General features: G+C 35.2%; 1 protein-coding gene across 2 annotated transcripts; it reads left to right on the top strand.

The window, feature by feature from the left end:
- Positions 4,151-8,760, top strand: LOC109232298 (peptidyl-prolyl cis-trans isomerase FKBP20-1). 2 transcript variants are annotated; one of them, XM_019398014.1, is made up of 6 exons: positions 4,151-4,281; positions 5,424-5,553; positions 7,003-7,136; positions 7,216-7,295; positions 8,193-8,285; positions 8,417-8,760. In XM_019398014.1, the coding sequence occupies exons 2-6, from the start codon at positions 5,445-5,447 to the stop codon at positions 8,559-8,561; spliced, it is 561 nt and encodes a 186-aa protein (XP_019253559.1). In that variant the 5' UTR covers positions 4,151-4,281; positions 5,424-5,444; the 3' UTR covers positions 8,562-8,760. The 2 variants fall into 2 exon arrangements, with proteins under 2 accessions (XP_019253559.1, XP_019253558.1); XM_019398013.1 differs by having other exon boundaries at positions 5,420-5,553.

Genomic DNA, 14,083 nt, shown 5'->3' with positions numbered 1-14,083 from the left:
ATTTTTGTATTTTTCTGTTTCGTATAATACAAAGGATCGTGACTCATAGACACCAACTCAATCTGGAGTTTTCTATACTCGTTATTTATGAAGGGGCAATAGGGTCCCCATTTGATGTCTATTATGTAAACACTATCTAATCCAATGACTCACTAGACATTCGTATCTTTTTTCCTCTACTAACATAACGCTGTGTTTGATATTTAATTATTCGTAACTCTCTGTTTTCAATTGTTGATGCAAAAAGTGGTAGGCTGGTGCACAAAGCTCCTGCTATGCGCGGAGTTCGGAGAATGACCGGACTACAAGGGTCTATTGTAAGCAGTTTACGGCTTGAACCCGTGACATCCTAATGACATGGCAGCAACTTTACCAGTTACGCCAAGGTTCTCCTTCAAGTTGTTGATACAACTTTCTGAATTTGGATTTGGTTGTTTCTTAAATTCATAAGATTTTTTCTTACAACTTAAATGGGTTTAAAAAACAATTATGTAGAACTTGTCGGACTGAATTACTCAAATGATCACTTAACAATTTGAAATTACATAATAAAGTTATTTATAACTGAAAAATTACAATCGCACTTAGAAGGTCACCCAACTTGATTCTCTATTTACTCTATATGACTTACCTATAGAATATATAAATTTTCATAAGGAGGTAAAAAATAAAAAATAATTTTCAAGTATATATAATGCTTGAAACAAAATAATTGAGCAAAATTTTCAAGCATATGAAATGTAAATAAGTCAAATGTACTTAGAAAATGTTCGAAAAAGTCACAATAAAATATGCTAAAAATTATTTGCTCGTGTTATATAATTATGATGAAGAGATCAATATTCAATACTAGGGGTGTACATGGACCGGCTTGATTCGGTTTTTATCAAAACCAAACCAAACCAACTATATCGGTTTGGATTGGTTCGATTTTGTCGGGTTTTTCGGGTTTTTTTTGTTACATGAATATTATTTCTCTTACTTTGTTAAAATTATAGATAAAGCTTTGATAAGTGAATATATGGTTAGTAAATATTGAAAAAATTGACAAACATATGATCTATTAAAATATTCTAATGGGAGAATTTTTTTAGTAACACATGATAGTTATTTTCTTAGTCGTCTAACAGTAGTTGTTCGTTAATGTACGTTTTCAAGGTTAAAACATGAGAGGATCCCAAATCTTTCTACATTTTCTAAAGAAAATTCAATATAAGATCTTAAAATATAAATAAAATTTATATATTTATATGTCGGTTTGGTTCGGGTTTTTTTACTCAATACCAAACCAAGTCAAACCAAACCTAGTCGGGTTTTTTAATCGATTTGGTTTGATTTTTCGGTTTGGTGCGGTTTTCCGGTTCGGTTTGAACACCCCTATTCAATACTACTCGAGTTACTTTTATCCAAAAATATTATGTATTAGACAAACAACTATGTCCTATATGTAAAATAGTAATGGAATGTGATGGGTCCGGATCCAAGTTTATGAATTCAAGTTCGAAATTCTATCATAATTTATTCGATTTATTAGGTTAGAAATTTATTATTTGTACTTATGTAATAAATTTAAAAAGCTACATTTGCCTCTGATTACTAACGAAAAAAACAAGTACTATCATTAAGTTGTTTGACTTTTAAGATTGTGTTTGTATTCAAATAGGTGTGAGGTGTTGCAAATAGAATGTAAAAGCAAAATTAACCGACAGTAAAAAATATAAAAAATAAAAAGAGAATGAGAATTCTTAAGAAATGAATAAAAGAAATATGAAAGACAATCTTATGTATTGGCAATACAGTAGTACTTGGTGGAAAGATTTTTGTATCTTTTAATTTGTAGTTTTTTACTTTTATTTTAAAAAATAACAAATCATTATTTGTATTTCTAACCAAAATTGTATTTTGAGACGAAGCAAAAAATAATACTCCATATATATTAAACCTAAAAAAGAATCATATTTGGCAATAAAAGGCTATCATCAAAGAATCTAGATTATAGAGTTAGTGTTCGATCAACGATCACAACAAAAGTTTTAGCTTCAATTTTTCACGTGGAGACTATCAAAATATTCTTCTACAAAATATCTTCAAATCAAAAAATTCTTACTAAATTCTTACACGTATATTCAGTCAATCCATGCTACAATTTTATTGAAATTAAAAACAAATACGAGATACAAGATAATTAACTAACAATCGGGGTATGATTAATCGCAAAAAATAATTCATGAAAAATTAAGATATTCTGCATACTAAATAGTGCAAAGCTAAATGAAAACACCATTGATCCTCAGGGTGTAACGGAGGAAAGGAAAATGAGCTTTTGACACAATGGACTAGTCTATTAAAAATAATTACAGCCGCAAGCTAAATATATATTATTTATAAAGAAAATAATATATATGTATATATATTATATTAATATAAAAAGATATTTGTACGCTATTATTTTAGGAAGTGACTAAACTGTATAAAAATCCTAAAAGTTGTCCATGAGACACTTCTGCTTTTTCGACCCGTTTATTCACGTGGGTGATATCTTGTGGGGAGAAATTCAAAACTAGCCAGTGGTCATTCAAAACTAGCCATAGTTTCAAAAGTAATTGAAATTTAGCCACTTTTCACGTAAAGATAAATCAGAACGAAAACGCTATTCAAAATCCGGAAAAATACTCCAGTATAATATACTGGAGTACCTGATTATACTGGAGTACCTGCATAAGTATATTGGAACTCCAGTATAATATACTGGAGTTCTAGTATAATATACTGGTCCAGTATAATATACTGGTGCTCCAATCTTCAGTATATTATACTTGAATTTTCCGCATGTTGGAGTTCCAACATAATATGCTAGAAGTTCATACACAATTGCACCGACCTCTAGTATATCATGCTGGAACTTTCCGTGTTGCAGTAACATAATGGCTATTTTTGAATGACCAATCCAAAAATTAATTAGCTCTGCTGTTTTTACTATCTTGTGGGCTCCATATGTTCACGTGAGAAGCCCTGTCACTATCTTACTAATGGGTTAAGAAGATATGATATTAGTGAACATTTTAATATTTGAGTTGGTGGGCTATGATTTAGCCCTGGCCCATTAATTAGCTTTTTGTAGGACAAAAGGAGTTGGATTTGGATCACCCAATTGATTGGATCCAAATCCATAATTTGATTCTCATTATCTTTGACTGTGATAATGTACGGAGATTTTGCACTAATTGGATTGAGATTACACCATCTTGTAAGTCTACTACAACAAATACTAACATATCAAGTGGGGCGTGCGGAGGGGTAGAGAGTAATTAATTCAATGTTGAAATGTCCTCATATTATCTCTATTATAATCTTTGTACATTTTTTCTACTATAATATTATTGCACCTTAACCCTACTTTGTGTAAGTCCGTTATTTTCGATAGAACCTCAGCTCAAAACAAGCACGCATAAACACAACAATATAGAGAAAAGCTATGCAGTAGTGGAAAAGTAATCCATTACACTTGTAATCCATTTTAATTTTTAGCCAAAAATAGAAAGAAAGAAAAAAAAAAGGTGGAACGACATTTTTGTGAAAGGATCAGGCCGGGAGAAATTCAAAAATAGCCGATTTATAAGGGGTCATTCAAAAATAGCCACAGTTTCAAAAGCAATTGAAATTTAGTCACTTTTCATGTAAATATAAATATGAACGAAAATACTATTCAAAATCCAGAAAAATACTCTAGTATAATATACTGGAGTTCTCCAATATAATATACTGGAGTTCCAGTATAATATACCGGTCCAGCATAATATACTGGAGATTGGAGCACCGATGCTCTAATCTCTAGTATATTATACTGGAGATTGGAGCACCGATGCTCCAATCTCTAGTATATTATACTGGAACTTTTCGCGTGTTGGAGTTCCAACATAATATGTTGGAAGTCCATACACAGGTGCACCGATCTCCAGTATATAATACTGGAACTTTTCGTGTTGCAGCAAAATAGTGGCTATTTTTCAATGACTTTGCAAACGCTGGCTATTTTTGAATGACCAATCCAAAAACTGGCTAGCCCGTGCTATTTTAACGATCAGGCCCTAAGAATTGGGCTTATGGATTTCACACTTCAAAAGCCCATATTCCTTTTCGCCGTTTGCGTTGACAACAAGCAAATGGATTCCAATTTGGGACCCAAATTCGAATTGATTATGCCGTCCAATTTCACATGACGCCGGAGTAGCTGTCTTCTCGCCGTCAAATTCCCCTATTTTTCTCCGGCGTAATTGAACTGTAAGTTTACTCTTTTTGTCTTTCATGACAGATATTGTAATTGTTAAACACGAATTGTTAGATGAATGATATGCCTTTTGCCCTCTGAATTACCTGAAGGAGCCTCAAGTTCAATTTGGAGTAGTTCTGTGACTTTTACATGTTTGCTTGCACAGTCAATTTTTTTTGCTTCTGATGTTTTATTAATCTGTCTTTTCAGTAAAACTAATTAATTTTTTATCACCTTTGAATATTAGAGAGCTATATTAGTAAGATTTTACCTTTGTGCATGCATTGAGAGCTTGTAAGGGGTGTGAGGCCAGTGGCTGAGCTAAAAATTCATACAATGGGATTAAAAGAAATACTACAGTGTCACACCTAGGATTTGAGATATAACCAAAAAAAAAAATTGTTTTTACCCTATTTATGCAGTGCAATTTTCCATCTGAAGGGGATTCAATCTTGGCTCCCCTTACCCTGTGTCGGATCCTCCATAGCTTTTGGAGGATCCGACACACTGGCGACATTTTTGAAGGATCTAAGCAACATAGGTTTGCGGCTAATCTAGTCGGTCTTCTTTCTTTGGATTATATGATTTATTTTGTCTCAGTAAGCTGAGATTGGGGACTTCTCTGCAACAGAATTTCTTCATGGTGTATCCTCTCCTGATACAATACTAGGAGGTCAGAAACTACGATCCAAAATGAGAATGAAAGAAATAGAAGGAAAAGGAAGTGTCAGTACTGAACTTTCAAATTTTAATATTAAAAGGAAAAAAATGTTGAAAGGCTAAGTTGAAAAAAAAAGGATATTAGGTGAGTTTAAATTGCCAGCAATTAGAATGGTGTTCTCAAACCTAAATCTTACATAAAGTGTAATGTAATGCTTTCCTTTGTGCCCTTCTATCCTTCATTATGCTGCTCTAGTTTAACACTTTTAAGCTGGTTAAGTTTCAGAACATTTGCCTATTTTGCGAAAATTAACGCCTTTGATGTTAATAAACAACTATGAAATGCTCTTAATTTTTACGTTAACTATTTCCTTCTCATAACTTTCCCATTTATTTCCTTCATTTTTGTGTGTATGTGGTCTAAGCGGTTAGTTGCTTAAATAATGTGAATACCATCCTCTGTTCGTGACTTGATATTCTTTTTTCCAGACAGTTTACTGAAAAGTTAGATAACATGGGTGATGCAATTGATTTAACTGGAGATGGAGGTGTTATGAAAAAAATAGTGCAACGTCCGAAACCTGATGCAATTGCTCCCTCAGAGAGTCTTCCTCTTGTTGATGGTATGGGTCGCATAGATAGCTTTGGGCATATGACATTAAATGTCTACATTGTTTCTGTTTTCTGTTGTCCGTCTCTGTTGTATTCACTCTTGCATTTTCATTTTGGCATGTCTCTTACAATGGACTACTTATATAGTTATTAGGATTACACTTGAATGCATGGTGAGCCTTTACTGTGTAGCTATAGCTCTCATGCCATTACTTCCTTGAACGATGCTGCTTGAGACTGTAGATACATGCCGTGTTTTCCTTCATTGATATGCTCAATAAGCACCTCTCTCAAACATTGTTGTAAAGAATCCAACCTCTACTATCATAGAACCTAGACAGAACAAGATGCGTAGAACGTTACTTTGTAGGTTTTGTACAGATATCATTGCTTTGCAAGAGGAGTGTTGTAGTTACTAATTACTGCCTTTTTACAAAGGCAAGTGTGCTCCTTATAAAATGAAAAGAAGAAATCTCCTGCAAAACAATTGCTTAATTTATTGTAGTAAATAGAGAAACTATAGCTAATTCTGATTTGGTTGGCTGTAGAACTATATGCTAATGTTGAAAAGCGAAATAGGTCTTCATTCTACTAAACGTTAATGTTTGAAGAACGAAATATGGGGTAAAGAAAGAAAGGTAGAGTGGGAGCTTTGAGATAGTTGAAAAGGGTGTAAAGATTGAGAATTTTAAAGCAGCAAGTCCTCAAAAGTCACTGTTAGCTCGTTTAATACAGTTTCTGCTATAAGTTAGGCCTCAATTGGGAGCTCCAGCTACTCTACTTCCATAGTCATGAAATCCTGCAGATAATTCAAATACCACAATATCCTTCCATCCCTCACTCAAGCATGATCATTATTTGATTTTGACTAACTGTTAAGATAAATGTTCTTTTTGACAATAAACTCATAATTTAAGGTCTTCTTTTTTTACTGAAAAAGTCTCCAGAATTGTGTCCTTCCACTTTTGAACTGTAAAATTACACGTTTACATGCATATGCAGACAAGCTTCTAGATTTTCTTATTCTGGCAATAGTTGAGACTGAAAAATTTTAGGCACCGACCAACATTTTTGATTTCGTTAACCATAATTTTGTCCCTGGATTGACTTGTAGTGTGGCCCAGTGCGTGCCCCACATAAGAGCTCAAGAATAATGGAAAATGCTTTTTATTTTTGCTTAATGACAATTTTGGTGAATTAATTTTCTTCTAGCAACATATGAATGAAAAACAGGGATGAGGTTCAGTTTAAACTTAATACTCTTTTGTGATCCATATTTTGAAAATGATTAATTTGTCCTCTCCATGTATCTTGTTTCAGTGATCGGTCATCTCCAAATTTACAGTTTCTCAATTTCAACATGTGCATATTTCTCTTTAGTGGTACCGGAAATAGCTACATTTTCCTGGTTGAGAGTCGGCACATTAATCTATTCCTTTTGTTTTTCGGTATCAAAACAGTTCATTATGAAGGCACTCTTGCTGAGACCGGTGAAGTATTTGATACTACCCGTGAAGATAATACAATTTTCTCCTTTGAGATTGGTACTGGTTCTGTTATTAAGGCTTGGGACGTTGCACTGAGGACCATGAAGGTCAATAAGCTCTCTGACTTGTGGTGGTTATACATCAAGTTTGAATTAGTTTTCAACTATTTTCCTTTTGATCTCTCAGGTTGGGGAAGTAGCTGTAATTACCTGCAAGCCAGAGTATGCCTATGGTAGTGCAGGATCCCCACCGGATATTCCCCCCGAGTAAGTTAACTCTGTAATTTTTTTACATGCTGCAAGCGCGTCTATCAATCAATGTCTGGTAGTCCACTACCGTGAAGGTATTAGGATTTTTTCTTTCCTCCACTATGCTTCCCTAGATTGGACTCCTTTCTACCTATTTCAAATCCTCAGCCTTTTTCTTTGTAGTGAGAAATCACCCCATCTATCCTTATAGAGTTCAATCGCTAAACCCCTTTTCAACTATCTCAAATAGCGCACTAGCCGTAAGAGAAAGAGGTGTCGAATACGGCCACTCATCCGCTGAGCTGGCCAAAAGAAGCAAGCAAAGCGTCTTACTCTAAAGAAAAAGCATATTCCTATTCTAGAAATCCTGCAAACTATTAATCGAAGTACTGAAGAAGGGAACTCAAGCGCCTTCTCCTGATCCCAACATTCATATATACTCTTTTCAAAAGTGGAGGAGAAAGAATAATGTTTCTGTATTAGGAGAATGGTATAGGTCCACCTATATTTTGAACCATGTAAAATAAAGCCTCTCTACTAAATGGCTTCACTAAATGGAGCTGGAGTCTAGGATATTGTGCATTGCCTTCAGCACCTGGACATCATTCAGAACTTATTTTTACTATTAAATGATAAAGGTTTCATTTCTACAGGTTTTCTTTTAGAAAATAAATACTTGTTTCTTTAGCATTACTTTACCTGATTTTTTTTTTGAAAAAAAAAGATGTTTCTTTAGCATTTGCATCTCATCAAGTCATTAGGTCACCAAATTCCTGGACCTTCGGGCACTCTAAACAGTTAAAGGAAGTACGAGGACGTTGATTCATGGCAACACAATCAATGTTTTGGGCTGGTAGGGGCGGTGTTCTTTTGAAGTGGTAATCTAATTGTTGGTTTTGAAACATCTTAATACAGTGCAACCCTTGTTTTTGAGGTGGAGCTCGTGGCTTGTAGACCACGTAAAGGTTCTAGTATCAGCAGTGTTTCAGATGAAAGGGCTAGGCTGGAGTAAGTTCTCGCTCTTTCTCTGCGCTATTAGCTTGAAAATCATGGTTTATTCTCTGTAAGAGCCTTTGTTTATATCCTTAAAAAACAACTGAATGGAATTTCCACAAAACAATCGGTACTGTATTAAACAGGGAGCTAAAGAAGCAAAGAGATATGGCAGCTGCAGCTAAGGAGGAGGAGAAGAAGAAGAGAGAAGAAGCAAAGGCAGCGGCAGCTGCTCGTATCCAAGCCAAACTTGAAGCAAAGAAAGGAAAAGGAAAGGGCAAAGCAAAGTAAAACCCGATATGTATTATATGATATATACGTATAGACCGACGAATAGGACATGGTATCTAGATCTTAGTATACCAGATGTTTAAATATGCTAAACTTGTAAGCTTTATCATTTCCTTGATCGAGAAGTATTTCTATGCTTTCAAGTTGTTAAATCTTTTGGCATCTCTCCATAGTTTATACAGGAAGGATATTTGGTTAATCTGTTTAAGCGTTTTACAGAGCATATTTACAGCTAACAATTGATGGTTTTAAAGCTCTCAAATAATCGGGTATTTTAAGAGCCTGTTTGGAAAGCCACCCAGTAATTGGATTTGGGTGTAATTATGCAGTTTGGCATGTTTGTTTGGCCAAGTAATTACTTGGTCAGTATGGAATTGAATGGTAAATGGAGGGGTGTAATTACTCTTTTCAATTCTCAGGGGGAGGTGAGAATTGGTGGTAATTACACTGTGTAATTACAAGGTTGCTTTTTAGTTTCTTTCCTTTTTCTTTTATTTTAATTTATTTTCTTTATAATTTTTTATTTCTATTTTTTAAATTTTATATTTACTTTTATTTTTTTTTTGAAATTATAAAATATATTTCTCTTTGTACATTATTTATCTTTTATTTTTCTACCTTTACATCTTGTGATTCCATGTTAATTGCTTATATTTTGTAAGTATCTAAACAAAATATTGTTAATTTGGAAAATATATATAAATTATTTTAACAATATTAGTAATAAATATATGATTACTAATTAATGCATATTCACGAAAATATATATATATATATATATATATATATATATATATATATATATATATATATATATANATACTTATAAAACTTTATAGGTATATATTTATTATATTAACTTTTAAGTTTTGATAATTACTTCATTTAAAATTTAATCTAACTGTGCAATTACACTCGTGCAACCAAACAGTAAACTTATAATTACACTGCGACAAACAAACAAGTCGTCGTAATTACATAACTGTGTAATTACTAGGCTGTGTAATTACACCAATTCTAATTACCTGGTGGCTTTCCAAGCAGACCTGGTGGCTTTCCAAACAGACCCGAAATGTTGCTTATAGTCTAATGCTCGTGAATATAAGTCTTAGCATTGTGGCTCAGTTAGATTACGACTATTCACAGGCTAATATTGATCAGAAGAAAATGTGCGCTCAGTTCAGATAATTCCTTTCTCATTTCAATAACAAGGAGTGAATCGGCCAACAACAACAACAATCTAGAGATCCCACAGGTGGGGTCTGGGGAGGGTAGTGTGTATGGAGACCTTACCCCGACTTCGGAGGAGTAGAGATGCTATTTTCGGTAAACCCTCGGCACAAGAAGGAAACAGACAGTGTATCAGTAACAGCAAAGGAATCCAGAAAGATAACACCAGCAACGCAATAACCAGAAAATAGAAAGCAAAGTAATAACACTAAGCAGTAACAGCGGCACAGTACTACAGACGCAAGGGAATAATATGTACACAAAGGGCCACTAAACATACCACAGCCTAACTTACGACCCTAATGAAGTATTAAGAACACAACTGGAGCCACTAGCAGCCTAAAACAAAACACTATCATACTAGCCTCATATCTCCTAACCTACAACCCTAATGCTCGACCTCCACAACTTTCTATCAAGGGCCATGTCCTCGGAAATCTGCATCTGCACCATGTTCTGCCTGATCACCTCTCCCCAATATTTCTTAGGCCGCCCTCTACCTTTTCGCATACCCGTCAAAGTCAGTTGTTCACACCTCCTTACCGGTGCATCCAGGTTTCTCCTCTTCACGTGCCCGAACCATCTAAGCCTAGCTTCCCGCATCTTGTCTTTCATGGGAGCCACGCCCACCTTCACTCAAATATCTTCATTCCTAATCTTATCTAGCTTAGTGTGCGCACACATCCATCTCTGCAACTTTTATCTTCTGGGTATGAGAATTTGACTGCCCGACACTCTGCACTATACCACCGCTCTATAGAGCTTTCCTTTAAGTTCCGGAGGTACCTTCCTGTCACACAGGATACCAGACGCTAGCCTCCATTTCATCTACCCCACCTATACAGTGCGTGACATCCTCATCAATATCCCCATCCCCCTGTATAATTGACCCCAGGTACTTGAAGCTCCCTTTCTTGGGGATGACTTGAGAGTCAAGCCTCACGTCCATGCCCGCTTCACCCGACACACCACTGAACTTGAACTCTACGTATTCAGTCTTAGTCCTGCTCAGCTTGAAATATTTAGACTCAAGGGTCCGTCTCCAAACCTCCAACCTCTCCTTAACATCGCCTCACGTCTCATCAATCAGAACTATATCATCATCAAATAACATACACTATGGCACCTCCCCTTGAATATGGTGTGTCAGTGCGTCCATCGTCAGAGCAAATAAGAATGGGCTGAGTGCAGATCCTTGGTGTTGCCCCATAACCACCGGGAAATGCTCCGAGTCGCCCCCCACTGTCCTAACCTGAGTCTTAGCTCCATCATATATATCCTTAATCACCCTAATGTAAGCCATCGGAACACCTTTCACCTCCAGGCATCCCCGGAGAACTTCCCTAGATACCTTGTCATAAGCTTTTTTTTAAGTCAATAAACACCATGTGCAAATCCTTCCTCCTAACACTACAGTTTGATTTGTAATGATCAGCTTAAATGTACAGTCCCCACTTTCCCTTCTTAATTGGCACATAAGGATAATTCATGCAAACAAAAAGTGCAAATAACTACGGGATGTAATACTTCTTCTGTTAAAGTTTACGCGAACTTATTTGTTTTTTCGATCTCTTTAAAAAAGAATAATCTCTTTCTGAATTTAGAAATAATTTAACTTAAACTTTTAATTTACCCTTAGTGAGAAATTTTTATTGTCAGGCAAATACTTTGGCATATTTAACACTACAGATTTTAAAGAATTACAACCATACAAATGGTATGGTTTGTTTAGGATCATAAGTTTTAAAGTCTTCGTTTCTTTCTTATATTCCGTGCCTAGTTGAAAAGGTTCACATAAATTAAAACGGATGGAGCATATGCCATTGTTCGAACAAACAAATCCAACTAATAGCCTTGCCTTGTATGTAACGATCATCAATCACTTATTGGGCCTATGTGGTAGAAGGGCCCACTTCACAAGGGCGTGTATAAGGCCAGGGATTACTTTCATCAACATAGCAGCTCAACATTCATGTGAATTTTCCTCTCTCCCTTCTCCGAGACATATCTAGAATTTAAATTTTATGGGTTTGAACTTCGTAATTCTATCACTGAGTTCAAGATCTATTATGTATACCTATTTAATGAGCTCTTAAAACATGTATAGTGTTTGAACAAAGACTGGGTTTAGGTGAACCTATACAACAATAACAACATACCCAGTGTGATCTAACAAGTAGGATCTGGGGAGGAGTAGCTTTCATTCTATCGAGCAATTCGTGCAAGCTTTTTCCTAGTTTCATTGAAGTAAAGTCGTGGTCCAAATGTTCATTAAGATGCCAAATAGCTACTTATTCTTCCAAAATGTTCATTAAATAGAGACAAATCCCAAGATTTAAGGCCCTTTGATTCCGTTTAATAGCAAAAGCCAAGCTATTAGCGTCCAACAGAAAACTAATTTGTTGTAATCACATGGCACCATATCAATCTTTAGTTATAATTTGTCATTCCCTGGATGCTTAATTATCTTCTAAACAATCAGAGATTACAAAATAAAAAGATTTTTAAAATATTATTGACTGACCCTTTGGTAAAATACAATTTCTTTTGCCAGAAAAGTACATACTTTCGGCCATTTGCTATTGCTAAACTAGTACTCGGTGCAGACACTCCTAAACAAGGTACTATCACTTTAATATATAACGATTAAGATTAATTATTTGATTTAGAATAAAAACCAAGTGCGAGTAAGTGCTAAAATATTAACTGTAAGCTGCAGATATAGTATTTTCCCAAAAATATTCGGACAAAATACAAATCCAATCCAACCACGCTGGAAACAAATTCTTTTGACAATGGCGCCTACAATATTCAGACATTATGCGTTATTTTTGAGAAATAAAAGGGATAAATAAAGAGAGTATGCCTTATGTTTATCATCTACTTTTCTGTTTATTCTTGTCAGCTATTTGGTAAGACTAAAGTTGCTACCACAACATTCAAAGTCCTAGATGCAACTCAATTGACTGGAATACAACACTATAAACATTAGCTCAAGAGGCAACACAAATTTGCACCTTTAACTACAAGAGAACCCAGACATTCCTTTAACCGGAGGTCTAGAGGTCTCAGGTTCGAACCCTGTGTATAGAAAAATCCTTAGTAGGTAGTGCTTCCCCCTGAATGGGGTCCTACACGGAGTGAATCCAGATATAGTCGAGCTCCAATGCAGGTACCGGATACCGGGTGGGAAACCCAAAAAAAAAACACCTAAACATTAACATCCAAAAATAGATTCAAATGCCATGGCAACCATGCAATTGATAGTAACAATATACAAGGAAAGATTTGCACCTTAGATTCCCCTTCCCATATATATCAAGAAGATGAGATCATAGGACACAACAGTGTAAAAAGCATCGAACAAACAGCTTTTGAATTTGAGCAGAAATATAACCAAATGCTTAAAGATATCCTGCATATGCTTCTTCTTCAAGAATTTGATACTATAAATCTTTTAATAACCTCATTTGTGCCCCATTAACCAAAGGGTCCACAGCTCAGGGTCCAAATCCAGCCATGCATCAGACCTACCATGTCATCAATCTTTAGAATATGAACAAAACTAAGAACGTGGTTAACCACCCATTATATAATATATGCATTAGGACAAAGCAGAGACCACATAATAACTGAGCTAAACAACAGATACAAAGGTCCCTCAAATATGGAAATTCAGTTGCAAAAACTTTCCAAGTCAAGTCTGATTAGGAAGTCCCACATAACCTGTCATCAGAAACTACTATAAAACTCAAATTCCCACCACCACAGCCTAATGGAATCACTTTAAAAATTCTATACCAATCACATATTCTTCCCTTAAAACAAGAACTATTTCTTCTCCTTAGCAGACAGGGAAATGCACCAAAAAATAGTCACAGCCCCACCAGACTATTAGGTCCCATCTTAATAAAATGTTGTAAGTGCTCTCTCACCACTTTTAACATTCTAATTTCTTAGCAAGAAAGTTTCTTGCTAACACCTGGCTTCTTTTCTGAGGTTCTGCTCATTAAATACCAGTTCTACAGAAGAATCTCAACCAAGAGTTTATGGCTACAAGTCACTCTTGAAAACAGTCCTTTCACCTTCAGAAACCTTTTTATCTGCAGGTGTATTATTAGATTATCACACCAACATGTTACAATTCCAGTCTGACTAGATGAACCCATATGCAATATGCCAAATATGTCAAGTAAAATAACTTTCTTAGGTTTACCTCAAACTAGAACTTGTAACAAGCCAAGTAGTGGTCCAAACTATTCATTAACCTGTCAAATAGCCACTTATGTTTC

The sequence above is a fragment of the Nicotiana attenuata genome, chromosome 9 (assembly GCF_001879085.1).
Source record: "Nicotiana attenuata strain UT chromosome 9, NIATTr2, whole genome shotgun sequence".
In the NCBI taxonomy this organism is placed as follows: Eukaryota; Viridiplantae; Streptophyta; class Magnoliopsida; order Solanales; family Solanaceae; genus Nicotiana; species Nicotiana attenuata.
This window is presented reverse-complemented; position numbering and strand designations above follow the sequence as displayed.

What these genes read in the sequence shown, in the direction of transcription:
- LOC109232298 (XM_019398014.1), top strand. Translation starts at nt 5,445, where the DNA reads ATGGGTGATGCAATTGATTTAACTGGAGATGGAGGTGTTATGAAAAAA. An exon ending in GAGTCTTCCTCTTGTTGATG is followed by an intron (nt 5,554 to 7,002) that starts GTATGGGTCGCA and finishes GTATCAAAACAG; the next exon opens with TTCATTATGAAGGCACTCTT. An exon ending in TTGCACTGAGGACCATGAAG is followed by an intron (nt 7,137 to 7,215) that starts GTCAATAAGCTC and finishes TTGATCTCTCAG; the next exon opens with GTTGGGGAAGTAGCTGTAAT.